The sequence below is a fragment of the Harpegnathos saltator genome, unplaced genomic scaffold (genome assembly GCF_003227715.2).
Source record: "Harpegnathos saltator strain DR-91 unplaced genomic scaffold, Hsal_v8.6 scaffold835, whole genome shotgun sequence".
Lineage (NCBI taxonomy): Eukaryota > Metazoa > Arthropoda > Insecta > Hymenoptera > Formicidae > Harpegnathos > Harpegnathos saltator.
The window spans coordinates 93,657-120,557 of record NW_020230688.1 but is presented as its reverse complement, the minus strand read 5'-3'; the positions used below and the strand labels follow the sequence as shown (position 1 = coordinate 120,557).

Genomic DNA, 26,901 nt, shown 5'->3' with positions numbered 1-26,901 from the left:
GTCTTCGCGTCCACGTGCTCGTGTTGGATGCGGACGTGTTTGTGAGTCCATGTGTGTGTGCGTGTGCGTGTGTGCCTGTATGTCTCTATGTTCATACATATGCGCTGCTGTGTATCTGTTTTTTTTTTCTGCGACTCTCTCTCCTACTCTCTCTCTCTCTCTCTCTCTCTCTCTCTCTCTCTCTCTCTCTCTCTCACGCTTTCTCTCTCGCTCGCTCTTTCTCTCTCGCTTACTTACTCATATCTCTCTCTCTCTCTCTCTCTCTCTCTCTCTCTCTCTCTCTCGCGCTCTCCTATCATCGATAAAAATCTCAGCGTTTTATGACACATCGTTCGTCGTTTTGTTTTTATTCCTCTTACACATAGCAATAATAGGGACAGTAAATAGCTAAAAGGACCGTATCGATTCTTGGGGGGATGGGGGAGGCGGCCAGGATTGCAGCCAATCCGTGCCGTATCACCACCCGCTGCCGCATGCTCGCCCGCATTGTCATCGTTATATCGTCATCATTATCATTGTCATCAACATCATATATCATATATCGCCCGCCGTCACCGTTATCGCTATCATCATCCCTCCGTCCTCGTTATTTTAGCCCTCTTTCACTCGCTCCACAATCTCTCTCCCTTTCTCTCTCTCTTTCTCGCGCGCGCGCGCGCACACTCTCTCACTCTCGTTCTCCCCACACTTCACCTGCTGTTGCTGCTGCTTCTTCTTTTTCTTCTTCTTCTTCTTCTTCTTCTTCTTCAACGCTCATTATCTCGCCGTCAGTTTCGAAATATTTTTCGCGATCATCCCTGCCATCGCATTTTTTTCCCAGTCTCTTTCATTCTCACATTCGCGCTCTCTCACTCACTCTCGTGTTCGCTTTCAATCCAAATGCACCTCTCATACTCTCTTTCTCTTCATTTTCTCTCTCCCTCCCTCCCTCCCTCCCTCTCTCTCTCTCTCTCTCTCTCTCTCTCTCTCTCTCTCTCTCATTCAACCTCATCAAATTTTCCCGACATTCGCTACTACATCTTTTATTCCCACCCTCGCTCTCCCTCTCTTTCTCACTCGCACGCGCTCACCCTTTCGTGCCCTACGAAAAAGACTGTAAACCTCTAACACAATATTTTATTATTAATATTTATTATCATTACTTCTTATACGTAATTCATGTGTATGTGTGTCGTATCTCTATCGGCGAAACGCCGCCAAGCAGTCACAAAAGTTCAAGTGTCGCGCTTTCACTCTCTCACTCTCTCTCTCTCTCTCTCTCTCTCTCTCTCTCTCTCTCTCTCTCTCTCTCTCTCTCTCTCTCTCTCTCTCTCCCTCTCTCTCTCTCTCCCCCACTCTCTTTCTCCTTGATATCCGTCAATTTCACTGATATCACCGATGTGTGCGTGCATATGTGTACATGTATGTGTGATTCATCGTTACGTGCGAGTGTGCGAGACGAAACGAAGAGCGAGTGCACGCGGATATTCTCCGAAAAAAGCCCAGGACGCGCCGCGCTGACCAACGGCACCATGCTGCGCGGCTACGAGACGGCTCACGTATGATTCACGCATCATACCCGTCGGTGTCCCAGCACGGTGTCCGGATCGGCGGAGCGCAGCTAATGACGCTTGAGGTGCGCGCGATTCAAGGCGAGAGCGATCGCTTCCGCGCGGAGACCGAGGACGCTCCTCCCCCAACAACGCCGGGGTTGTTCGCGTCGACCACCCTCGTCGGATCGCTTCGGTCGAACATGCCGACCGACCCATCGCTCATGTATCCTTCCAGCCGATGTGAGCTCGTGAAGAGCAAAAAGTTTCACCGGCGAGTTCAGGCCTCGCGACTTTCCGCGAGTATCGAACTCCTCGCTGAAACTTTTCACTTCCCACGGGATCGCATCGGCCGCGAGGACCCACGATCGATACCCTGAGAAACGGGTCGATCCCCGAAGGGATGGCACGCGTCTCCCCGAGACGCTGGGGCTAAAAGTTCGTCCTGCACGCTCTCGTGCTGCGAGCATCATTCTACCCTTATCGCTCGTCGCACAGGTAGAATGACGCTCCCAGCAGATGCGAAGCGTGCAAGACGAGCTCAGGCATCGTCGTCGGAAGCAGCGAAGCGCGACGCACCCCGTTCTCGTCGTCTCATTCCCGATCGATCGCTTCGCTCGCTCGTTCGCTCGCTCGCTCGCGATCCAGACGCGGGCGATTCCGCGCGCGTCGCGTCGCGATCCGCTTCGCCGCCGTTCTCGGTCGCGCGTCGAACGGCTCGTCGCGTAGAGAGCAGATGTGACAGTCGCATTTATCGTGGGTCGTACACCCTCGCTACCGCGCTAACCGGCGTCGCCGACGTCCCCGCGCGTTATGTCCGCACGAGGTGCGAGTACGCTTGCCACTCTTTCGTCAGGGCTTGAAGACACCTTCTCCGGCGCGCGACTCCCAACACCGCCGATTATCCAACGAGGGAACTTGTTTTTTTCTTTCTTTTTTTCTCATTAGTTCCCAGAAGTTAAGTTCCCTCGTCGAAGCACCGGCCGCGTCCCGGCGGAGGACGCTCGTCGAAGGACGAAGAACGTTCAAGCAGCGAGTGTCGGAGGCGACCGTACACGCGTCTACGGGATTTCGACGCGTAGATGCTTAAGTACGTATACGTGTTCGTCGCTTCGCGAGGACGCGGTTGTCTGCGTGCGTGCATGCGTGCGTGCGTGCGTGCGCGCGCGTAGTATGTGTTTCTTGTGTGCACGTGTGTAGGGGTAGCGGCGAAGGGAGGGACGAAGCGTGAGGAGAGGAGAGAGAGAGAGAGAGAGAGAGAGAGAGAGAGAGAGAGAGAGAGAGAGAGAGAGAGAAAAGATGAAGAAGGGAGAAAGGGTGGCAAGAAGGAAGGGTGCCGCGCGTAGTTTTTACGTATGTGCGTGCGTACGTGTATTCGTGCGCGGACGCGCGCACGCTCGCGTGCTTGCCTTCTTTGCCCGATTTTCACGTCACGTCAAAGAGCCGAAGAGGAGAGAATGATGACTCGGAGTGGTGGTGGTGAATGGTAGTTGCGGTTGTTGTAGTAGTAGTAGTAGTGGTATTGTTGTTGTTGTTGTAGTTGTTGTAGTTGTTGTTGTCGATGTAGATTGTTGTTGCTTCTCATCGTGGGGCCGCGCGGCAGGCTTGCGGCAGTTCCGGCGCGACTCGTGCGGCATGGCGCATTCCATTCGCTGTTTCATTAAAATAATCGACCGTATTGTTTATTATTAATAATTGATGTTTTGTGTTGGGTCCCAGAGGTTACTGAAACAGAAAGCAGGGTTAGGGCGCAGGTTAGTCGGCTGGCTGGCTGCAGGCTGCCGAGAGGGTGGATCGCCGTTGGTCCGCGAGCACCTTCGCGCGTTTACCCTCGCGGACGAGGGTGAGAATAGCGCGCGAGACGAGACGAGACGAGCGCGGAAGCTAGCTCGTCGTCGTCGTCGCCGGGCGCGCTGCTGGATATTAATCGATTAAAAGGGAAGGTCGAGCCGGCTGAAATACGGGAAATCGATACGGGGTAAATCGAGCGATTACATGCGCTTGATAATCGCTTCTCTCGACCGGTCTCGCTTCGTCCCGCTTAATTATACACCGATGAATAATTCATTTCTTCAACCGGTTCAATCATCGCTCGTACGCGTATGACGGTTACGCGTATGACGACTCATTAATTTCACGATTCATTAATCACCGATTTGCCGACTACTTGAGTCAACCGGGATTTTTTAATCGATTCTTTGCGCCGGCACTGCTACCTCGACACGTGACCTTGAGGTTTTCTTCGGAAGAAGTGCACGGAGAAGAACAGAGCGGCTGAATTAACGTGACAATGAGACGCGCGCGAGCCGAACTCGCGCGTTCTGCTGGGAGGACGCGGGACTTCCGGTTCTCATGAGCCAAATTCACCTGTAAGAAACAGAAATTCCGTTTCCTTCGATGAAAACGCGCGCGGCGGGGGCGTTTGGTTCTCACGTTAATTCGACCGATTTCTTATCTCGCGCTCACGGCGCGGAATCGGCAGAGCAAACATCGAAATCCGGAACGACCTTTTCTCCGTTCAGGAAAAACCGGGATGGTTTCGGCCGAAGATAAAATAAAGACGTTGAGAAGATAGAGAGCGACATCGCGGACGCGGTCCGCAACGTCGAACGTTCACTTTTACGCGGGTATTTTCTATTCCTGTCTTCTCTCGCCTACGCAACAGTCGCGAGAAATAGTAGTCCTACGTATTCATCGTGACAATCTAATCAGCGGCACGTTTAACATTCCCACCTCTACCTGTCACGCGCGCGTTTCACGTTTGCCCGAATCAAAATCCACCGAGTCACCCAGCCGGCGTTTCCTCGGCGACTCGCTCGTCGAGGTTTTCGGTGCACGTTCTTCAACATTCAAATACACCGCGCTGCCTCGTAGCCTCGAGTCTCGGATGGAAACGCGAGCGACGGCACGAATGCGAGAGGAATCGAGCGGGCGATTATCCGCGAACAAAAGCGACAACGACGACGACGACGTCGACGGCTCGTCTCATCTCGGCGCGCAGAGAAAAATATTTATCGTTCCCCTCCGCGGTCATACCACCTCTCCCTCTCATCGGCTCGAGGCGAATACGCAAGTGCGGTGTGATTAGTCATCGCCGCAAGCTGATATCAGGCTAAAACGCTCGCTCGAGAATTATCCGCGTGAGTCACGCGAAGCTGCATCGCGTCGTATCGACGCGTCGCCTGAAAATCGAGCGGAGCACCGTTCCCCGACGTGTTACCTTTTTAATAATTTCCTCCCCCTCGATTTTCCACGAGCGTGCGCGTCACGAGCTCGCTTTCGACTTCTCGCGAACGATGACGTCCGCGTGGAAAAATCGCGGCTGCCGCGACCTCGTCTCCCCTCCCGAAACTTTGATCTCTCTTCTACGGGCGTGTTATAAATAGGAATGCAACGATAAATTGATAATATCGAAATATCGATAATATCGAGAGACGAATATCGAATATTTATCGATATTCTTTGTCTCCGATAAAATCGATATATCGATATGAATTTTACTGATATTTCGTATTTTTCAATTACAGCCCTGGGAATCAATTACGGTTCTACGACCGAGATGAAAATGACAAAAGTGAGTGAATTCACTGGAATATATATTGTGTAATTGGTCGATGTCTAGTAAATTCGCTCATTTTCATCATTTTCACCTCCATCGTTGAACCGTAATAGATCTGCTCCATATATGCGGTGATCTCCGGTAAACGACTGCGGTTTATTATATATTTTCTAATAAGAATATGACAGTAAATTATATGAAGATAAAAATTTTTAAAAGATCTTTTTAAATTTTTCGTATATACCCTTCATACCCCTATACCCCTGTATGTACACATTTTTTATATAAACATCGATATTTTTCAAAATTATCGATATTATTGTTATCGATGGTTCTTAACGACGATAATATCGTTATCGATATTTTGAGAAATCGTTGCATCCCTAGTTATAAAGCGTGCAACGGTAAATAGATCAAGGGGGGAGTTAGGTGCGGAGCAGGCCGTTTTCAAGGCTATTTTTACGAATTTTCTTAACAAAAACGGTAGAATCAATGGACTTGAAATTTTCACAGTGTATTCATTAATGTTCAAAGTATAAGATAAATTTCTTACTATCTATATGGAAAGTACACATCAAACTCTAAACGCGTTTATCTGGAAACACCATTTTCTCAAACTGTCGACACGATTACGCAAAAATTACTGAACCGAATAACTTGAAATTTTTACACAACATGCAATAGACATGTAGTTTTCGCTCCTACCTCGAACACAGTTATATTTTATTTTGTTCATTTTTTTAAATATGATGTACAAGTTAAAAAAATTTCGTTTTCAATACTTTTTTCTTTGTATAGTTATTTTTCCAAACTTGGCTTCACTGCCTTCACACGGGCAACCGTATATTTTAAAAACCTTTCTCATCTTTTGATTTCAGAGTAGTGAGAGGCCCGGAATTACGTCGACAGCAAACATGGAGCTCGCAAACGGATGATTGCATTTTTACCTATAATTTTACCTATAATTACAAATTGGATCGGTTCTTATGATTCAATAAAATTTATTTCATACTTTGAACATTAATGAACACACTGTGGAAATTTCAAGTCCATTGATCTTACCATTTATGTTAAAAGAATTCGTAAAAACAGCCTTGAAAACGGCTTTCTGCATAATAATAATTCCCCCCTTAAAGCTTAAAAAAATATAATAGGACACATAAAGATCACACAAACACATACACACACGCATACATACACAAACATTTGAAGTACACAGATACATAAATAAAATAAAGACGGCTCTCTCTCTTTCTCTTTCAATGTTGTGCCGCAAATGTCCCGGATCGCGGATTCCGCGAGCAACCCCGCGCGTGTTCTCTCCGCGAAATAATAATTTTTCCTTGGGACGCGCGCTGAAGATACGCGTTCTCTTGCGTGACCGAGAGCACCGCGACGCGGCTATTGCAATATATATCTGCGCTGACAAAGCGTCCACTTATGCGACGACCGTCGAGAGTGGTGCGGGACGCGAGTTAATCGCGAGAAACGACCGGGCGAAATCGGTTTTATGCCGCGTTATTTGTCTCAACCGTGCGGTCAGGCCGTGCCGGAGGATTTTCTGCAATTTGTTACCGCACGGCGAACATTGCATAATACGAGGGCGAACGTATTCTTGGAAGGCGCACAATTCGCGCTGGACGCGTTACAATGCATGGTAATAATAATAATAATAATAATAATAATAATAATAATAATAATAATTGTATCGTAGGAAGAATGTCTTGTCGCTGCTTCGACGCAAAGCAGTGTTTCGTGAGTTCTTTCCTTCATCGCAGCGCGCTTATGTAATGTCGTCCGCGTGCTGGAAAGCTTTAGGGAATCATTAATGACTTGACGTGTTTTCCCAGCGGAAAGAGCGACAGAACACGACTTCCGTGCGATGCAGTTCCGCTGAACTTGATTCGCTGACGCGACGAGCCGGACGCGACAAAACCTTGTTACAGATGCATTTTAATTCGCCGATAAAGAGACTCGACACTTCGTGTTATTCGCGCATCGCGTCCGACGGATAATGCCGTCTTGAGAGTCTCGAGAGGCGTTTCGAATGCGGCTGAACGTGTTAACAGCTTGATTTTATCGTGAAACTTCCAAGTTCATCTCATCGAACGGTATTCAAAATAGAAGCAAATAAAGTCGAGAGGACTAAACTGTCCTCCTCCCAATCTTCCGCGTGAAAACCCGGCAGAATGCGAGCGAAATTGAACAAGCGTAATTGAACGTTGCCTCACGGAAGGCTATTAAAAAGCTATTAAGAGAATAATACGCATGATAAAAAAAAAGATTACTTGCTAAATATCAGCCGAAAAGCGTCACAAAGAGAGAGAGAGAGAGAGAGAGAGAGAGAGAGAGAGAGAAAGAGAGAGAGAACCGTTTCCCCCGCGGGACGACGCGTCTCGCAGAGACTCTGAGAAGTGACTTCGCTGAGTTCAAAGTTCCCGAAAACGGAACCGGTCCGCTCGCGAGATCGATCGTCTCCTGCCATTCCGCCGAGCCCACTGACACAAATAGACTTTTCGCGTTTCTTTCTCTCTCCTCGGGCTGTTCTCGATGGCGCGCGGCACGCGCGAATCATGTGGAAACGCGCGGACGAGGCAACGACCCGACGACGATGTCGCGAAGGAGAATGCATTTCCCAGTCGCAGAGCAGCGCAGAAGCTTGACGGACGGCGTGAAAACGCGCACAATAGCCGAGCGCGTGTGCGCGTGTGTGCGTGCACGCGTGCGTGTGTGCGTTCCTGTCTCGTCACGGTTGTTCTCGCGTGGCGACAGGTATTGAGTGACAAGCCGATAATGATAAGCGCGACGCGACGCGGAGGGGGAGCTGTTGGTTAAATCGAAGCGACCGAGAGTGAAGGGGGGAAGGGGGGAGGTGGAGTAGCGTGAATAAACGCCTGTGCGCGCGCGTTAATCCGACGTCGCAGCGCGACATGAGCCGCGACATCCGATTTCGCGTCGAACGCGGGGGACGATGAAGCCGAGGACGTGTTCGCGTTCCCGGGAAGAAGAATTCCGTCTAATCGCCGTAATCCTGCACAATTTATTCCGCGAAGCGCTTCCGCGACCGAACGCGTCTCCTCCTCACGTCGCCGTGAAGAATCGACAGACCGCGGGGCTTCTTCTCCCTGCGCGACACTTGACAAGTCTAATGAAAATTACGGTTCGAAACCTTCGAGGGGTCCAAGATCTTCGAATCGACGACCAAGTGAACCTGATCGGGGTGCTATCGCGAGGAGGATACGCAATGCCCAATTGTGCCGGAGCCGCGACGTTTGCTGTGCAAAAAGAAAAGAAAAAAAAAAACCAGCGACGATTAGCGGCAGCTAAGACGGGTTTTCGAAAACAAAAGTATGTTGTGGGAGGAGAAAAGTGTGTCCATCCGTTTCCTTCAGTTGCACATTCGACGTCCGTTGAAAATATAAAGTGGAAAATGTAAAGATCGTTGGGTGAAAATTCGGAGAACTTTTATGAGAAATTACAAACGGTTTCACATCTCGATATAAGTCGAGTAAGGAATACCTCGCGAGGAGACGTATATTTCGTCAATGAAATTCTTCGTGTTTCGTTCACGCGATAAATATGAAACGATAAGAATAACGCACAGCGCAAATTGTTGGCATCTGCTCGCGATGATCTTTGCAATTTCGCAACCTGCTACCATCTCTCCTCCGCACGGTACATTCTTGCAAGTACAAGTTGTCCGACGAGTCTTTGTCCGGGATTAATTAAATTTTTCATCGGAAATGTAGAAGCGCAAACGCGAGTAGCAACTTTCGTCCGTAACGCTCGAGAAGAATTCTTCTTCTCCCGGAACTGAGTTTAAGAGAGACAGATTAAAAAATGGCGACCCCGCCGTGACCACGAGATCAAAAGAAATCTCTGTCGCTTGTTCAAAATATACATTTTTCAGAGCGAGGTATTGTCTTCGAGCGAATCTTCGCGTATCTACTTTCTCATAGTGATAAGACGTTCCGCGTCACAATCGTCATTTCGAGTTTTCTTTAACCGAATTTTTCAAATCTCTTAAAAAACAAAAGACCGGTTCAATCGACATGAAAATTAACGAAACGCGTCCTGGTCGAAGAGAACAGAATTTCTAGCTCTTAGAGCCGAATTCGTCGATTTACAAGAATTAAGAATTCTCCGTCTCTTTCAACCAAGATGTGCGTTCGGCTCGTCCACGCTGATTCAATCAGTCTTTGATGATTACGCTGATTTTATCAGGCCTTGATAACAAGTCTGATAACAAGTCTTGATAAATGCAAACAGCTTCGCGAGAAGCCTGTGAACTTTAAGGAAAACTAGCAAAATTTTACGGGGGAATTCAAAGAACAATTTACGAAAATCCGCCACTTAACAAAAGAATCCACAGGAAGGCAAACCTGCGAAAATCACTCCGCGATATGCACGGAGAGAGAAAGATTGGTCGAATTGATATGACGGTGACACGAGTAAACGCGTTCTGCCGGAATGAACAGAATCTCTAGTTTTAGGAGAACCAAGTTTGGTTCGCGTAAATCGTCACCGTGTCGCGCGTTCACTCGAGCGATCTTTCTCTCCTCCGCGTGCCCGCGCAGCTCGAGCGGGTGAGGATCGTCATACTGACCTAATAGCCGCAGGACACGAGGTACTCGCCCAGTTTTTCAACGACCGATGCAGCTTGTTGTGGTTGTATGGGGTCCTCGTATAAGGAGACAACTACGGCCTGCGTCGTCTTCATGCAATGCACGCCAACTTTACCAAGTTTTGCCCTTATCACACGGTCCGTGCCCGACAGGTAGATGTACCTGCTGCCGGCTAAGGTAACGCCCGACGACGTCAGGATGTCCTGCTCCTCGAAGCTCTGGACTAATTTCGCGAGCTCTTCTTTACTTACCTGAAAGCAGAGAGAGAGAAAACCGTTTTATCAGTAGGCGCAGTGACAACGCGATAATGCGCGGCGGCTTAAGCCCCCCCTTCCCTGCCGCAACGTAAATCCCGCGAACTGACGCGGGAAAACTGCGAGTCACTTTGCCCACCCCTTTCCCACCCCCGCCTCATAGGCGAGTAAATGCCGTGGTAATAGTACGATCGCGTCCTGTCAACTTCCGCTCGGGCGCTCGTTAAGCTCCAATTTTAACGGCGGATTTCTTCGCGGAGAGAGCTAACATCACGCTCTTCGCGCAAATCCTTTATTCCCCAGAAGTAACGGCGTAAATGGAGTGAGAAAGGGGAGCACAAGATGAACCCACATAAAATCCGAAAGAATCTCAACGGATACTCTCTGAGAAAAGTGGAACTTTTACGGCTTACGCGCGATTAACAAACGCGGGAATTTTCGCTCATGCGAATCGCACGAGACGATCGTTTCATGTGTGCGACGCGCCGACACACAAAAAGAATATAAAGCAAGTATGAAAATATTTTAAATATTATAAATATTTAATAAAAATATTTTCAATATTATATATTTAAATATATAATATTACATAATATTCAAAAATATTTTAAATATTATGAAAGCATCATAAACATATTGTAAAAATATTGTAAGAGAGAAGAATGAGAGAGTGGCAGCTTGCTTCGAATTCTCCGCTCGTCGAGCTTTACTTCGACAAGGAGCGAAAGTATCGGCAACGACCGGGAAAACGAGGGAAATTAATCCATAGCGTGTGCGGGTTATGCATCATTGATCAGCGAGACACGCTCGCGCGTGCCTGTGACGTTATCTATTATTACATCACCGTTCGTTACACTGAATCTTGGTTACACGAGAGTAGCACAGACTGGAACTCGCGATTGATAAACAAACGTACGTCTCGGAATTCGCAGCCGTATTTCACGGCAGGGAGAGAAGGAGAGAGAGAGAGAGGGAGAGAGAGAGAACAAGAGAGAAAGAGAGAGAGAGAGAGAGAGAGAGAGAGCGCGGAGAAGCTACATCTTGTCTATTTTATTTGCATCTTCGCAGATGCGCTCCTGAACCATTTGCGGAAGCAGAAATAAGCAACAGCGCGGTATTGTGCGCTGGAAAATGTTTCTATTCACGAATCTATACACGACACGTCGAGAATTGAGCCGCACGAGACGAGCGTTCACCCTTCGTAGCCCTCCTGTGGAGATCTCGTTCCATCGTAAACATATTTTCAGATTTGAATATGTATATACAGTAAGTTAAGTTTTCCTTAAATATCTTAAAAAATATTAGGCAAATAAAAAAATGTTTCAGACAAAAGTTGCTCAAATTAACTAGTAGAAAAAGATAATAATAAAAAATTGAGGTTTCTATTTAAGAAAAATAATGATCAGTGAATATCTCAAAAGTGGCGCAATCTGCAAACAAATTGATATAGATGTTTTATGTCTCCCTTGAAACCATATAACTTTTGTCTGAAACATTTTTCCCTAGAAGGTCGCGTTTTCGAAAAAATCGGGGTCTGACCGATGCTCGTAAACACCCTGTATATACGGGATATGTTTTTAAACAAACAAGCGGGGGAATGTAGTTACATATATTCTTCTCATCAAGGCAAACAAAAACAGTGATTAAAACGCTTGCTTGAAAAATCAATATCAAGCCAAGATTAAAAGAATCAACTTCGCTGTTAACATGATGCAAAGAAAAATATGTATTCAAACGAATTTAAAAAATTAAGAAAATAGAAAATCGAAGGAGAAAATTGAAAATTAAAATTCTTCACATCGTAGACTCTCCTGTGCGTTCAAACACTCTTGGAAAATCGCGTGTTGCCCGACAAGGATCTTCTATTCTTCGTAAAAGTCGTTATCAGTCAGAACCGGGTAAACAATTGTTTTCAAACGGCCTGATAGATAAAAAAAGTCAAGTGGATTTAAGAATTTATATATACATATATAATAAATAAATCTCGCGAGCTTCGTCGCGAGACCCGTTAAATTGGCGCACCCTACGAAGCACCGAACGAAGAAGGAGATTTGGTTATCCGCTTCTTGAGCATCAGCCTCCGCTCGAGAGACCGGTTTCGTTCTTCTTCGCATGCGAAATTCTCCCGACCATTTGTCGGGATGTCTATTTTTAACGAGAGCGCAGGAAAAGCGCGGAATGTATGCGTACATACACGTCTGCCCTACCCTCGTAGCCTGAAGAAGTCAATTCGCCGAGAGTCTCGGGAGAAAAAATTCGCGACGTCGCGCGACGTAATTAAGAGCCGGTTTGAGTTCTTACGAGTCAAACAAGTCCGAGGTGCGCGCGCTTTTAACGCAAACGCCAAGGGAGATGCATACGAAAAGAGCGCTGCCGCCGGACGATCGATATCAAAGTTAAGCCGGCTCTCGATAACGGACGATCGAGCGCTATGAATTATCGCGACGCGCGATCTCAAGTGCCTTAATAGGTTCGGCCGAAGATTAAATTAAACTTCCGCGAACACACGGCGATATATCTCGCGCGCGCGTGACTCGAGATGGAAGCGCACCGGGTCTGCAATCACCGGGTTCCGAGGACGAATGTCCTCACCCCTCGCGAGTGTGACGTCCCGCCGGCCGAAAATACGCTTCTGCGAGAAGTTCAAAGTTCACCGGGTTTCTCGTGACGCGCTTTGACGGGAAACGTCGCCGCGGAGGGCCGTAACGAGTTCATTCCGCGAAATCCACGCGGTGCATCTAATCTCGCGTGCCCCGGGACACGTTGGCCCGAGTCGTCGACAGGCTTGCCGACAACATGCCGAGGTTTGATATTATATCAGGGGGGGGGGGGTACCGAAAAAGTCTTTTCGTTTTTATTCTAAAACTGCATAAAAATAATAAAGTAAATTCGGTCTTGATGAAAGTTGATGTACACGATAAAGAAATGCTGTTAGCTAATCTGGGATTTTTATTAATTCTGGATTAAAATTAAGAACCCGTATATGTAATCACGGAAATTGAAGGCCTTAAAATACGAGAAGACTTTCCGGTTCCCCTGATATATTGTAAAGCGCGAGACTGCCGCCGGCGTGTTCGGAAATGCAGCCGAAGAACTCGTCGTCGAGAAGGGAACAGGATGCGCGACGTCCTCGGTGCGAAGAAACCCGCGCGGGGATGTTCATCTTGACGCGACGAACAAGGACGAGTCATCGGGAATTTCGCCGCGACGTTCTCCTGGAAACACGCGACAGACCCGAGGGAGTTCGGATTTCAAAGTCAAGCGTCTCAGAGTCAATTACTCTTAACCCTTCCGTGTCTAACGGCGCGCCCGTACGGGAGAGAGTGAGAGAGAGGGAGAAATTTATATGTGTGCGTGAAGTCAACGATAAGAGCCATAATTCACGTCGGCATCGATCCTTACGCTACAGCGATAATCACGAGAGAGCACAGCGGTTCTCCTACATCAAGCTAGGGCGAGGACGACGACGACGACAATGATAAATGAGGCCCTAACCGATTCGTAATAATATTAAGGAGTTGCTCTCTCTCTCTCTCTCTCTCAGAATGAGAGGATCTCAAAGTGGAAGAATGACGGCAGCGTGAAACTACAGAGTAATCTGGAAGAGTAACTTGGGAACTCTCCCTATGTTATTTTTCGTATATATAAATCATTCAATCACATGATTCGTGTCAATATAAAATGGTCAATATAAAATCTAAAATTGCGTTACCAATTGACGCAGGGCAGTGAGAAAGCAATTGAAGAAGAAAAGCGCAGTCGCCGTCTCGGCGTTGAAAGGAGACGCGATTTTCCCCGGCCGTCGAGCGCGAAAAATTCACACGCTCGGCTGCGTTAAAAATTCGCTCTCTCCGGAGTCAGGTATTAGTATTTAAATTATTCACGTGACAGAGAGAGAGAAAGAGAGAGAGAGAGAGAGAGAAAGAGAGAGAGAGAGAGAGAGAGAGAGAGAGAGAGGCGCCCTCTTGGAAGCAAGCCTGCGTGTTACGCGCGTTTCGACGCGGATCACGTCACCGTCGAATTAAACGCGAGACGGACGCACGGCGGGCGATCGCGCCGGAAGCGCTCGGCGACGAGGGGAAACCCGGACCTGGGAAAAGGCGAGGAAATGGAAAGAATCGCGAAAAGTGCGGCTGTGGCTTGAAAGTTATTCCTGGAGTGACACAGACGACCAGAGAGGGCCGCGCGAAAGCGGATCGATGCGCGCGCGCGTAAGTGTCGGCGGCTAATCTGAGATGATCTAACGCGGCCTTGAACTATAAGTAAGTGCAGCACCCGATTACGGGCGTCTTTGTACGGCCGCCCGCCTTCTTTCTCACGGCCGACGCAACGCTCATGTGCACGTCGCTCTCGCTTTTGTTCCCTCGTGAACGTTATTTCCGCCGAAACGAGCGCATGCGAGCGGCGTGAAGACGCGCGATACGCCTTTGAAAGCCGAGAGCGAGTTTCCTCGGGGTGAGGGGAGGAGGAGATTCTACAAGTTTCCTGCTCGACTCTCTTCTTCGTCCACGTTCTCTCGACTTCGATGGCGAACGACTCCGACGACTCCTCCGCCGTTCGCGCACGAGACTTGCTTCATTCGACGATCTCAAGGCAATAACGTGTTGTGCATGGATATTTGATAAATGGAAAATTGATAAGCACCGATACTGCAAAAGTGATAGATAAGTATTAATATCGTAAAATTGACAGATAAGCGATGTGTTACTGTAAAAACTTAATTCAATTAATCTCGCGGGATTAATCTCGCGAGGAAGTCGACACGAAGAGCTCGTAAATGAAGCGCAAACGATTCGGGACACCTTGTACAGCCACGCTCGGCAAAGGGTTAGCCAAGTGTGAGAAAAAGAGGAGGGGAGAGAAAGAGAGAGGGAGAAATGATTCCGAGGTTCATCCAAGATTTTTTTGCGCTCCTCACTCTTGGCCGTAGAAAGGAGGTCAGTTTGCGCGTTATCCTCGCGAGAGGATTCGCTCTTTTCGCGTGCGCGCGCTACGATCGTGAGTCGCGTATTTAGCTGTCGGCAGAACGCGCGAAGAAAAAGGAAAGAAAACAAGATCGCCGCTTTCGACCTCCTTAATTTCATCGTATGGTCGTTTTACAGTTACGATCCCGGTCAAATGTACGAGGAGGTACTAAATCGCAACAACGAGTCGTCTCTCTTCAAAGAGCTCCATTTCCCGCATGCATACTCTGTTTTTTTTTTCCATTTTTCTAATGCCATACGCATTATGTCCCGACTCCGCAATGTTCGTTGAGTCAGAGTCAGCAGAATGCATTTTCCTTGGTTCACGTCGCGATAACGGGAAAAAGCTCGCTTGGCGTTTTATCGGAGACGCCGATAAAATGCGACACCGGGTATCTCTCATCCCATTGCGTTGGCGAGAAAATAATGTCCGCCTCTCGTCGAACCGGTCGCACTTCCTCCGCCTCGCTCCATTGCGACGATTTTCATCATGCGTTCGTTGATTTCGCTTAATTATTTCGTTATCGTGATAATACGAGCGATTTCGAGCGCAATGGAAATTGTTCCCCCACGGTATCGCGTATACGCTGCGATCACGATCACGTTCAGCTCGCGTCGGAATATATAAGCAGTTAAAACGACTCGGAATTGACGGAGAAAAAAATATTTATTTATTTATTTATTATTATCAATAATATCTGATGGGTCTGACCTTTTTGGTGTACAAAGATTGTACAGAGATTGAGACAATAGTACAACGAGTAAGGAAATTTTCATACAATAAAAAAGGAAAGTAAAGGAAAGTAAAAAAAAAGAAAAAGAAAGAAAAAGGGAGAAAGAAAAAAGGGAAAGAAAAAAAATAAGGGAGAAAAAAGATAAAAAAATTTCCTTTTATCTTCCTTCCCTCCTCCCTCTCCCCTCTTCCTTTATATATAAGGTAAAAATATTAACGCTGAGACACATGTAAGTGTCTAGACGTTTTCTTTTTTTGATCTTTGAATACGATACATATTTTTATATAAGATAGATTATAAATTTATATTTAGATTCATATTTAAATACATTACATGTGTTATTATTATCGTTGTTATATATTATGTTTTTACATATTGTATATTACATGTTTTTTAAGACCCAGACAACAATGTTTCGAAGTTAAGATCAATTCCCCGGAATTGGTACTTTTTCCTTAATAAAGCGTAGATAAGAGAATCGGATTTATCGCACGATCGGATCTTTTGGGAGCGCGATTTGTACGCGTCCGGCCCGAATATCATCGAGCCGTGCAGCACAAGAATCGCCTTTTTGACTTTTGAACTTGTACGAATGCGAAATGAAACGCGTTAACGAGGCAGAGCAATGAACACAAGTCAGTCTCGGGCGCAAACAGCCGGAAGAACGAGCCGCAGCTGAGTGGCACAGCTGACGGAGGAAAGAACGTAGCTGCGATTAGACAGATAACATCTTCGTCGAGGTAGTCCGAAGTTATCGAACCGCGACAGCAATCGCTCCCGTGCGCCCCCGTGCGCCGGAAAAGCCACGAGAGCATGGCGTAGGTCGCGAGAGGAAGCGCCGCCGGAGAAAACTCTCCACGACTGATTTTGCGTTATCTTATATTTAGCGGCGGCCGGACTAGAGAGATATTCTCGTCGGACCGGACGAGAATAGAGTCCCTCAACGTATCGATTTGACGCTGAGAATGCTAAGCCAAGCGTGTGACTCACGATACTGAGGATTCTGGCGACCCGTGGCGGCCGCGGCGTTGGGTGACACCGGGCCGCCTTCCGGTGCGCTACGGCCCTGAGCGAGCGATGAATCACACCGCCGAAGCTGATGTTTCATCTTCTCGCGTTTAACCCTTCAGCCGCGGACACGCCACACACGTCTACCGCCGGATGATCCTCGCGCGTTCATCAGCATATGCACGTAGTCGAGCGGATAATGAGGCGGCACGAAAAAAATTGATCGGAAATGCAAGCGTATTTTTTTCCTCTCGCGCACGCGCGCACACGTGGTTGCCGAAGGATCGCGCGTGCGTTCCTGGAAATCGGAAATTATCGATACATTTCCCTCGCTTCCTCTTCCTCTTTCTCTTTCTCTCTCTCTCTCTCTCTCTCTCTCTCTCTCTCTCTCTCTCTCTCTCGCTCTCTCTCTCTCTCTGTCGCGCGCTTAACACACTGATCGCTACGGAAGAGGGAGGAACGCGATAAAACCGCGCGGTGATTATCATGCCGCATGTTTATCTCGCGCGCCCGCGATAATCTCGTAGGAACATTTTTATGTGTTTTATTATGTTTTTACATGCTGAAAGGTTAAGGCAGGCCCGTCGCCGGCCGCGATCTGGCTCGAACTGGTTTCACAAGCCGGGGCCGATGAGCGCTCTCTTGTCCGTCAGCTGTGCGAATTAATCGCGATAATTAGCGGCGAGCTGCTGATCGACCGCGACGAAACGTCGTAATTTCTCCGGCGAAATTTCGGACTATTATCGCTGCTCGAGAAAAAGAGACGCGACGCGTACTGAACGGGAGATTTTACTTCAAAGGCGGCTTATTATCATCCGGCCAACCGGCACGATTATTATTTTCAACTGAGCAACGAAAACCCCGCTTCGGGACTGGGAGAAAAGGAAGAGAACGCGCGCTTTTCATGTTGTCGCGACTTTGTAAAATTCTCGAACGGTCGTGTTTATTTCGAAATAATTTTCGACTGCTGCTGGCTGATTTTGACTTACTTAGACGGTTCTAAAAAAAAAAGAATAAATCTTAACAAAAAAGAAAGCATTTTCTTTGTACACTCATTTACGATACAATTTGAACATTTTTTGTCCTGTAAGGTTAGAAGCGCGTCAAATGGCACCAATCCTCAGCTGCTTATGAGCTTATGTGGTAATCGGTTGACAGCACGCACGACGTAAGTATTTCTGTGCAGCAAGTCTTGTCCGACAGATAAGAATATAATAAAGATGTTTCAGTTTTTCCTGAATCCTCTCCGTTGCAGCTGGGACATCGGATGTCTCTCGCATATCGTCAGTAGGGTTCCTGTCCATAACGGATTACCACGCAGGTTCGTAACTAGCGACTCGCGATCATGAGCATTTGATGCGCTCCTAACCTCACCGGGGAAAATGTATTCAAACCATTTCGCGAACGAGCGTACGTAAATATTTACATCCAACTTCATGTAGCTCTTATTATATCGAAATTGTAAACTGTTATTGTTGAGAAATAAATGCTGGCAGGATAAAGTCAAGTGTACGTAACGGTGGCCGTCAAGGTGTCGAGAACTCTATTCCGGAGATCTTGTTTTAATAATATAAGTGTGATTTCTGGAAGTTTCTAAACAAAATAACAGACGATATTTACATATCTCGGCAAATACTTAAAAATCCCATCTTGTGTCAAAATCTTTCGTTACATATCTATATTCCTACAGATTTTACCTTGTGCTCGGTACAATTAAATCGTCACTTTCCTGTAAGCAGCACCGTTTTGTGTGCGCGAATAAATATCGCTCATCATTCTCATTCCCTGCACGGCGAAAAACAGATTGGTCGAATTAACGGTGCAACAAACAGGAACTAAATGCGTTTGAAGCGAACAGAAAACTTCTAGCTCTTACAAATCTGATTCAGCTGTAAGAGCCGGAAACTCTTTCGTTTTCTTCAACCAAAACGCGTTTGGTCGCGAAACCTCGATTCAACCAATCAATATTACGTCATGTCATACACGCACACGTGCGCGCACGACGCTGGAAAAATTAATAAATCAACTAACTCGGCACGTCGAGTCATTAGAGCAGCCTTTCCCGCGTAATCCACCGCGCGTCACTCGGTCTTATAAGGTGCGCTGCTAATGTATCCGATCTCGACGAGGCCTTGTCCCGAATCGCGGCGAACGTGGTTGCACTCTCGATAGGCCCGGTTTCGCGATTCGCGCGGCACAGCACTGCGAGAGGTTGCTGGCCGATCGACCGACCTACCTACCGACCGACAGACCGACAGACCGGCCGGCCGGCCGGCAAACCTACGAACCGGCCGGCTGGCCGGCATCGCCATTTTGGCATTGGCGACCGGAAAGTGCGTGTGCGAGGCCACGCTGCTGCAGCTGGCGACCTTTATCTCCCGCTCTCGTCACCCGTCGAAAGCTCGATTCGCCCGTAATAGCTGCGTGCGACCATATACGCGTGCGAGAATAAGTCGAAAGCGAAGGAAATTCGCGATTGACAGGCTTCTCCCTTCAGCACGCTGGGAAACTGATCACGCTTAGCTAATTTTAAAATCAGCTGGACAGAGATGACAGATAGGAAATATGTAAATTCTTCTCAGCACTTTGTCCAGGCAGAAACGCAATCTCACAAAGAAACTTAGGGAATTCGGAAATTCATAAACCTATGAAACTTTGTGTGGAAATAAAGTAGTTCATCCGTAATGCAAAACTATTTTCTGTTCGTGCGGAATGTTCGTGTGTATTCAGATTTTGTAAAATTGAAACATTTTTGAAACCCCATCCGCCCTCCTCCAATCTCGCAAAATCTGAATATACAGTTACAGAGAGTATGGAATATACTACTACTTTCATATAAACCATTTCTGCATATGCCTCGTACTTTAATAAAAGATATACGCTAAAAATGAAAATGGTTCTTTTTTTCGAAGAGTAGTTTCATCATAACAACAAAAAATAGTTTTGCATTACGGATGAGCTATTTCATTTCCACACAAAGTTTCATAATTTTTTTTAACTTCCCAGTCCCCTATGTTTCCTTGTCAGTCGGAAATGTCATCTGACACTTGCGATGCTAACGTCCACAACAAAACACAAATGTTCCAATATTCTTACATTTCAAGTTTTACGTTCAATAATTTCAATATTTATATTCAATATTCGTAGGAGACTAAATTATCTTTGGATGTCATTTTATGACAACACTTTCTCTCGATTTAAAACGTAGATCAGAATAATATATAGTTATATTATATTATCTGGACAACGATAAATTGGTGGCAGAATTGTGTGATTATCTTAACAATTTTATCGAAATAACGGCAGACATTTTCTACCTGCATGGAAAAAGCAAATCGCTCGTATCATTAGTTTTCTGTTGTCTAGATGCAAACTCGGTTGCAGGAACAGAAAAATTTTTGTTTAGTCCATTGTTCTCGATATTCTCGACCGAGTTTTAAGCCTTTGAGTGCTGTGCATGCATACGTACATCCGACAAATGTCATCGGTGTGAAACGGTGAGTTGTACAGTACACTGGAGCAAACTTTCGGATGGACAGAGATAGGTGCTGGATCGCTATCTTTGTCAGTGACATATTTCATTTAAAGTGCTGAAAGTGCGGCTGACAAATGTAGTGACTCATCCAGCATCTCTCTGTCTCTCTTTGAAGGCTCACTTCGATATTCACTCATCGGAATGAATCCTGAGCGCACATTTGCGTCTGCGAATTTTTTCGGTCATAATAAATCATTATCGCGATGGACATTTACAATCAAACTTCGTTACGTATTTTAACGATGAACAGGGTCAATTATATCGATCCATTGCTTTTCGACCTTCCAACAATCGGCGATTGGTGGCTCAATAGCCCAAAGTATTCCGTTTTCAGAGACCGTTTAGCTTCAAAATACTCGAAAGACTGAAGAATCAAATTCTCAGACGAATGTTTTCGCTCGCGATAACAAAGATCGTTTCTCGTTTCTTCGAATTTTCGTCCGCTCCCTGTTCAGTTATACAAACTGAAATCTCTTCTCAGTGTGTATTAATTTTTTATTATGCAATGATAAAACAGACTTGGCTCGATCACAGGTATGGGAAGAAAATTCGTTGTCATCACACGTGATGTCTCGTGAGAAATTGATGTGTCACACACAGGTAACGTTGGTAACGATCGTATTAATGTTATAGAATTGAGACCAAAATAAAATCGAAATCAATGGAACTGCCAAAGCAATCAGGATAACTGGTTTGACTAGCAAAACTAAATAATCAAAATTCCGCGTAGAAATTATATAAATTTGTAATAGTGCATTTTATACTCTCCACGTTCATAATAAAACTAAAAAGAATATAAATATATTCTCCCGTTTTCATTGCATATTTCCTCAAAAACTACTCACATATTTACTTCACCGGCATAAATAAATTGTTAAACGTTGGTGGTTTTAGCGTTAAACGCGGCATCCCATCAATCCCGGATTCACCTCTTTAAAGCACAAACTACTCGTACGAAAAAAGAAATAAATTGTGCATGAAGATAAATGACACAGACAATCGCATTTAAACTATTTTGAATATGTCCAGTTCAGCAGAACGTCCAAAGAGAGAAGAGAGAGAGAGAGAGACGGGCGAAGGCGGGCGGGAGAAAACGGAATATCGTGAAATTCTTGCTCTTTAACGGGCACAAATTAAAGGCAGGACTGGCAGCGCGGCAAACACACCAAACATTTGAGCAACTATCGTTGTGCGAACTGTCACGCGGCAAGCGTTTGCAATGTATCCGCGAGCTCTATAACGCGAGAATAACAAAAGAGAACTTCCCGCTGTTTCGCCTCTCTCGTCGGCCTGCAGGCCCAAAGGCAGGTGTACAATCCTAAATGCTGAGTCTATTCTATGCGTCTACGAAGCAGCCACTCGTAACCGCTCCTAACCTATCCTAACTTGACCCAAACCTAACCTAACCTAACCCACGTACAATTGTCTCAAATATAATCGGTCCGCTTCCAACCAAATTAACGCGTTCGCTGCAATGAGTCACACATACGCGACCCTTGCATTTGCGCGACACGCACTTGGAAACGATCACTTCCTTGTGGGCGAATGCAGGGGATTGCTTGTTCGTTAAAATTGCCCATCAATTCGTCACCGACGATTTTCGGAACGCACAACGTCCACACAAGAGTCGGCCAAGTCGTCCTGTCACAGTTTCGCTAACGGTAACTTTGAACGACGACGCTTTTCACTTAACCTAACTTAAACCTAATCTAACCTAGGTTAGGTTACTTGCCTATCTGCAGTTAATAGTAACGATTTTCACGAGTCTAAACCCTACATCTCGTATGAACCAATTGTCTTAAGAGGAAACCGGACATTTCCGCCGAGGAGCTCTTTTACTTTTGAGTCCACAACGTCGAACATTATAATGAGAGAACTTGCGTGTTTTTCGCACATCACAACGTTCTAATCAGATCTGAGATCGGTCGCGAGGAAGATAAGACTCGCTTATCTATATACACCGCTGCTGTCGCCAATGCAGACGGCAATTTTACGACTCCTCTTCAATCCTTGCTACGCGACGTTCGTGGTTTGAGCTACACTTTTTGCGCGTTCGATAAGATCAGTGTACACACACTGAGGCATGTGCGGCGAGCAAGAATAGAAAGTGCAAGTAAAGCGAACGAACCTCTTTAGTCTCCCCTCACATAGTGGCTATTCATACTTGCACGTTGCAACAATCGCCACTGTCATTCCTATTGTCTCGAGCGAGCGAACGCAGAGACGTAGAGCGATTTCGCCTGTCTATAGCATCGATCTGAACTCAGCGGAATTACAGTGGCTTGAAACGAGAATCGAGCCTCGAAGCTTGCTGCTGCAGCGCCGTTCGCCGCACGATACTCCCGCCCCTCCCGCTCCCCTTCCTGCTCCGAAACGGTTCGCGAATTTTCAAACGAAATTCGACTTTTCGCTCGGTTCCTCTCGGGTCTGCACTCTCTGCACTCCCTCTCGCACTTCGTCTTCCTCCACTCCACTTCTTCCAGGACGAATTTCGGGCGCGTACCGGTAATTTTTTGCCTCGCGGAAAGTACGATTCGATGCGGCCGTTATTTCCTCCCCCCTGACGAAAGGCACGCGCGAATCCGCGATCTTTCGCGTACGAAAACGGGCATGTTCGCTGCGACGGGTTTACCGACGACGGGTCTCGCGTAAGCTTCGGAAGTGCAGTGCGGAGGGCGCGCCGATCACAATCATCGCAGCTTTCACCGCGATTCGAAGAGGGACCGCAAAATATTTTCCTCCCTTTTTTTCTTCTTCCGCGAACGACCATTGTGGAACGTGGTGACACGACAATGCTCGACAATACCGGACAAGGAGGGCGGGGAGGGGGCGTGTATTCAAGACGGGAAATCGCGAAATCCTGAACGACATCTAAGCTGAACTGGTTAACCCGCGAACGGAGGTAATCGCCGCACGTTCGGGACACGCGGAATTCGAACGGTCGCGCGCAAAACGTAATCCGCGGTAATCCCCGGTGTTTCCGGTAATCTCCGACGTGGAAGCCTCCCAAATGAAAAGTCCACCGACGTTTTGTTCCCAACGCGCCGGCACGCGATGATTGATAGCGAGTCGAGATCTCGGAGAGGTTAACCGCTCGAGAGAGATTTGACGAGAGCAACGAACATAACTGACGAAAACTTCCTATCGTTCTTCTATCGAATACCCCCGTGACCTAAGTTGACCTCTAGTTAAAATCCCGCTGCTCATGCCTTCGGTTTCAGTTCTCGCGGCTTTGATGTCGCGAACGATGAAAACGAGCGGTCGATCAGGCTCCAACGAACGCAGCTCGAGTCGCGGCTCCAGCGCGAGAAACAACCAACTCGACAGGCAAACAAATAACTTGGACCTCGAGATAAGCGATATCGGTGGGACTCGCGGATAAATATAAAGCGCAGGACCGGTGACTAAGCCGTTCTCTCGCCGATCACGAGACTCACACGCGACTGTCGGCAGTCGCTGAAACGACCTGTACGTCGTGTACATACACACATACATGTACGAGCAGTACACATCCGACGCACCGATGGTCGCGAAAAAGAAAAGAGAAGAAAACGTCCCACACCCACCTCCACCTCCTTCTCCTCCTCTTCCTCCGCCTCGTCATCGTCGCGCGCCTACGTGACTGTCGCTGGGCTAACCTAAAACTTCGATCCGACGACCATCGGCTCGCTCGCGAGTTCCGAGATCGCAGCCGTTCTCAGCGGTCGATTCACGGCGACGAAACCGGGTCGCGAACCGGAGACCAAGAAAATCGCCATCGTCGTGTCGCGCTCGCAGACAATGAACCACCATTTCCACGTCGCGGTGCGCGCGACAGCGCGCAGCAACGTGCCCGGCGCGTTGATAGAAGGCGGCCATGTTAAGCAGCGCGTCGTCGTCGTCGTCATCATCATCGTCATCGTAATCATCATCATCGCCGAAAAAGCGATGATGCTGCGCGAGTAGCGCCGCCGCGGAACTCCGATGAGTCCGACGCACCACGTCGACGAGTGTCCTCGCGGAGGCGATTCCCGCGTTCCCCCGGCTCCTGGCCAAGCAACGAGACGGAACGCGCGACTGACGGCCGCGCGTTGCAAGGTTCATTCTCCCGGGGAACGAACCCGCGGCACCGCGATGCTACGACCGGCGCTCTCGAGAGCGGCCTCGTATTTTTACATCGGCGAAGCCGGCGCAACGCCACACCCTTCTCGAGCGCGATACATAATCGATCCTCGAGAGCCGGCGGTTTCTCCGCTTTGCTATCGACTTGGTCGTTCGCGCGACACACGCCCCGTACATCGAGACCGTTCTCTCTCGCTCGCTCATCACCGTCGTCGTCGTCATCACCGGCCACAGTGACGAGGGCACTCGCGTGTGCACGAGTCGATCGATCGTTCGCGCACCTCTCCGGGGGATCGCCGGCGAGAGAAGCGAAACATGTCCGCCGCCGCCGAGCGCGGCTCACGGGCATCGGGTCTCTCTCTCTCTCTCTCTCTCTCTCTCTCTCTCTCTCTCTCTCTCTCTCTCTCTCTCTCTCTCTCTCTATCTCTCTCTCTCTCTCTCTCTCTCTCGCGGACTCTCTCTGTCTCTCACACGCACCACGGCAACTGAGACCCACGTCCGCCGGCGGTGTAATATCGTGAGCGAAGACGACGAGGACGACGACGACGACGAGCAGAGAGACGTCGCGAGAGAGCGACGATAACGCGCCGCGGCGCTACAGAGAGCGACCGGCCGGCCGGCAACCGGCGTCTACGTGGCACCGTATTTCGGGGTTAGAAAGCGGCCAACGACGTGCACGCCGTGCGGCCCAGCTCGCTCGGCCGAACCGGTTCGTGTTCGAGCCGAACGAGCTCGAGCGAACCGCGCGCGGCGGACGATCTTGCCGGAGCATCTGTCCTCTTTCTCTCCTTTTCGCTCTTTGCCTCTGTCTCGCTCTTCTCTCTCTCTCTCTCTCTCTCTCTCTCGCTCTCATCGCTTGCTCACTCACTCTATCGTTCACTCGCTCGCGCTCTCTTTCTCTCTCGGCCGCATCGACAAAGCATGTTTTACGTGTTTTACCGAAGGATCTCTTTATTGCTCGCGCTGTTTCGTTCCGCGCACTTTCGCTTTTATCAAAGAAAGACGGCTACCAACGTCTATCTATCGGGTGTGCTCTCTCAGCTCCTCCACGTTCTCTATCGACTCCGTCTCCCTTCGTTCTCGCTTTCTCGCACTCTTTCTCTCTCCCTCTCTCTCTCTATCTCTCTCTCTCTCTCTCACTTTTTCTTTCTCTCTCTCTCTCTCTCTCTCTCTCACTCGCTCGCTCACTCGCTCGCTCGTTCACTCGCTCTCTCTCATTCTCTCACCCGCGCTATTTCTATCTCTCTCCCATTTCTCGGTATTCTCTTTCGGTGTGCTACTCACTTCGAAGCCGTCGGATTTCGCCCATACGTTGCCATCGTGTCCAGCGATCGCCGCTTTGGTAACACACCTAGATGCGAGCAGCTGCTTGTCAACGTAATCCTGCCAGCTCATTTTTGAACACAAGGGGGGAGAAGAGGATGACCGAAACTGTTCACTACGCCGCACAAGACGAACGCAACCCGTCACCAACTGACTCGTCTCGCGACTACCAATACGCGCTGAAACGCCGGTCGTTCTGCCACCCTCTTCCCTTCCTCCCAACTCCCACCCGCCGCTCTTCCTTCCCCGCCGTCATCGTTGAGTCGAACGTCGCCGCTCCACCTACCTGATGTTTCGAAAATCACTAGCAATTGTCTCCTAGGAAAATTCACACGACCGTTCGATTCGATTATCGAAAGAAGCGAATCGATTGTCGAGAAGCTCCTTGCCGTTTTTCATTTCAGTTGTTGAGAATTTTGCGGTGAGAAGATCCGATCAATTCCAATTTATAATTCGAAATAGTCGAATCACGGATGAAATATTTAACTTGCGAAAATTTGTTTTATATGATTTCGATATACTGATCTGGTCCTTTGGGGGGGGTCCTTTTGGGAGAAAATTATATAATGACCAGTAAACACATGATTTTTAATAGAAGGAATTATTTACAGTTAACAAAATGAATCATGAGAGAATCTTTACTTGCCGAACTATTTGAAAATAAAAATACATTTGTTTTGCTGTTTAATCGTACAACTTGAAAAAAAAAAACTTGTCCACTTTGAAGGGAAAAAATTTATGTGGTTTATTGTTGAATCGTATTATTTTAAAATAAAAAATCTTCGAACTTTTTCTGTCGAATTCTATTTGAATATAAAACATTTAAACATTCATCTAATCGATCGTTCTACTTTTAAGCAAATGTCATTCTGATATATTGTTGACGTATACTACTGCGGTTTATAGGTAGAAACGGTGGCGACTTGTGGTGAATTTTGAAACTACAATTTCGGATAACAGGTCAACAGGTCGCTGGACTCGTTAAAAAACAACGAATGTCTGACTCTATATTTTAACAGTGTTGCAAATAAAAACATATCGAATTTCTAAAATGCAATTAGTAGATTACTTTGCGCCATCTAATATCGCCAAGAAAATCTATTGAACGCACTGTTCAAGCTGCAATTAATCAAACATCGATTCATAAATCGATTATCGTTTATCGTTTGGTTTGTTCTTCTGCTACACTGCTGCAATAAGTTAGAGTGAGACAAGTATATATCTACCTCACTCTAACTTATTGCACTAGTTCAGCAGTGCAGCAAGAAA

At 47.4% G+C, this 26,901-nt stretch overlaps 1 protein-coding gene across 1 annotated transcript; it reads right to left on the bottom strand.

Annotated features, from left to right (window-relative positions):
- Nucleotides 1-500: 500 nt before the first annotated feature.
- chic (profilin chickadee) lies at nucleotides 501-25,824 on the bottom strand. The gene is made up of 3 exons (XM_011156424.3): nucleotides 25,594-25,824; nucleotides 9,695-9,964; nucleotides 501-3,254 (listed from the first exon to the last, which is right to left on the bottom strand). The coding sequence occupies exons 1-2, from the start codon at nucleotides 25,702-25,704 to the stop codon at nucleotides 9,695-9,697; spliced, it is 381 nt and encodes a 126-aa protein (XP_011154726.1). The 5' UTR covers nucleotides 25,705-25,824; the 3' UTR covers nucleotides 501-3,254.
- Between the last annotated feature and the right edge of the window lie 1,077 nt (nucleotides 25,825-26,901).

What these genes read in the sequence shown, in the direction of transcription:
- chic (XM_011156424.3), bottom strand. Translation starts at nt 25,704, where the DNA reads ATGAGCTGGCAGGATTACGTTGACAAGCAGCTGCTCGCATCTAGGTGT. An exon ending in CGAAATCCGACGGCTTCGAA is followed by an intron (nt 9,965 to 25,593) that starts GTGAGTAGCACA and finishes CTCTGCTTTCAG; the next exon opens with GTAAGTAAAGAAGAGCTCGC.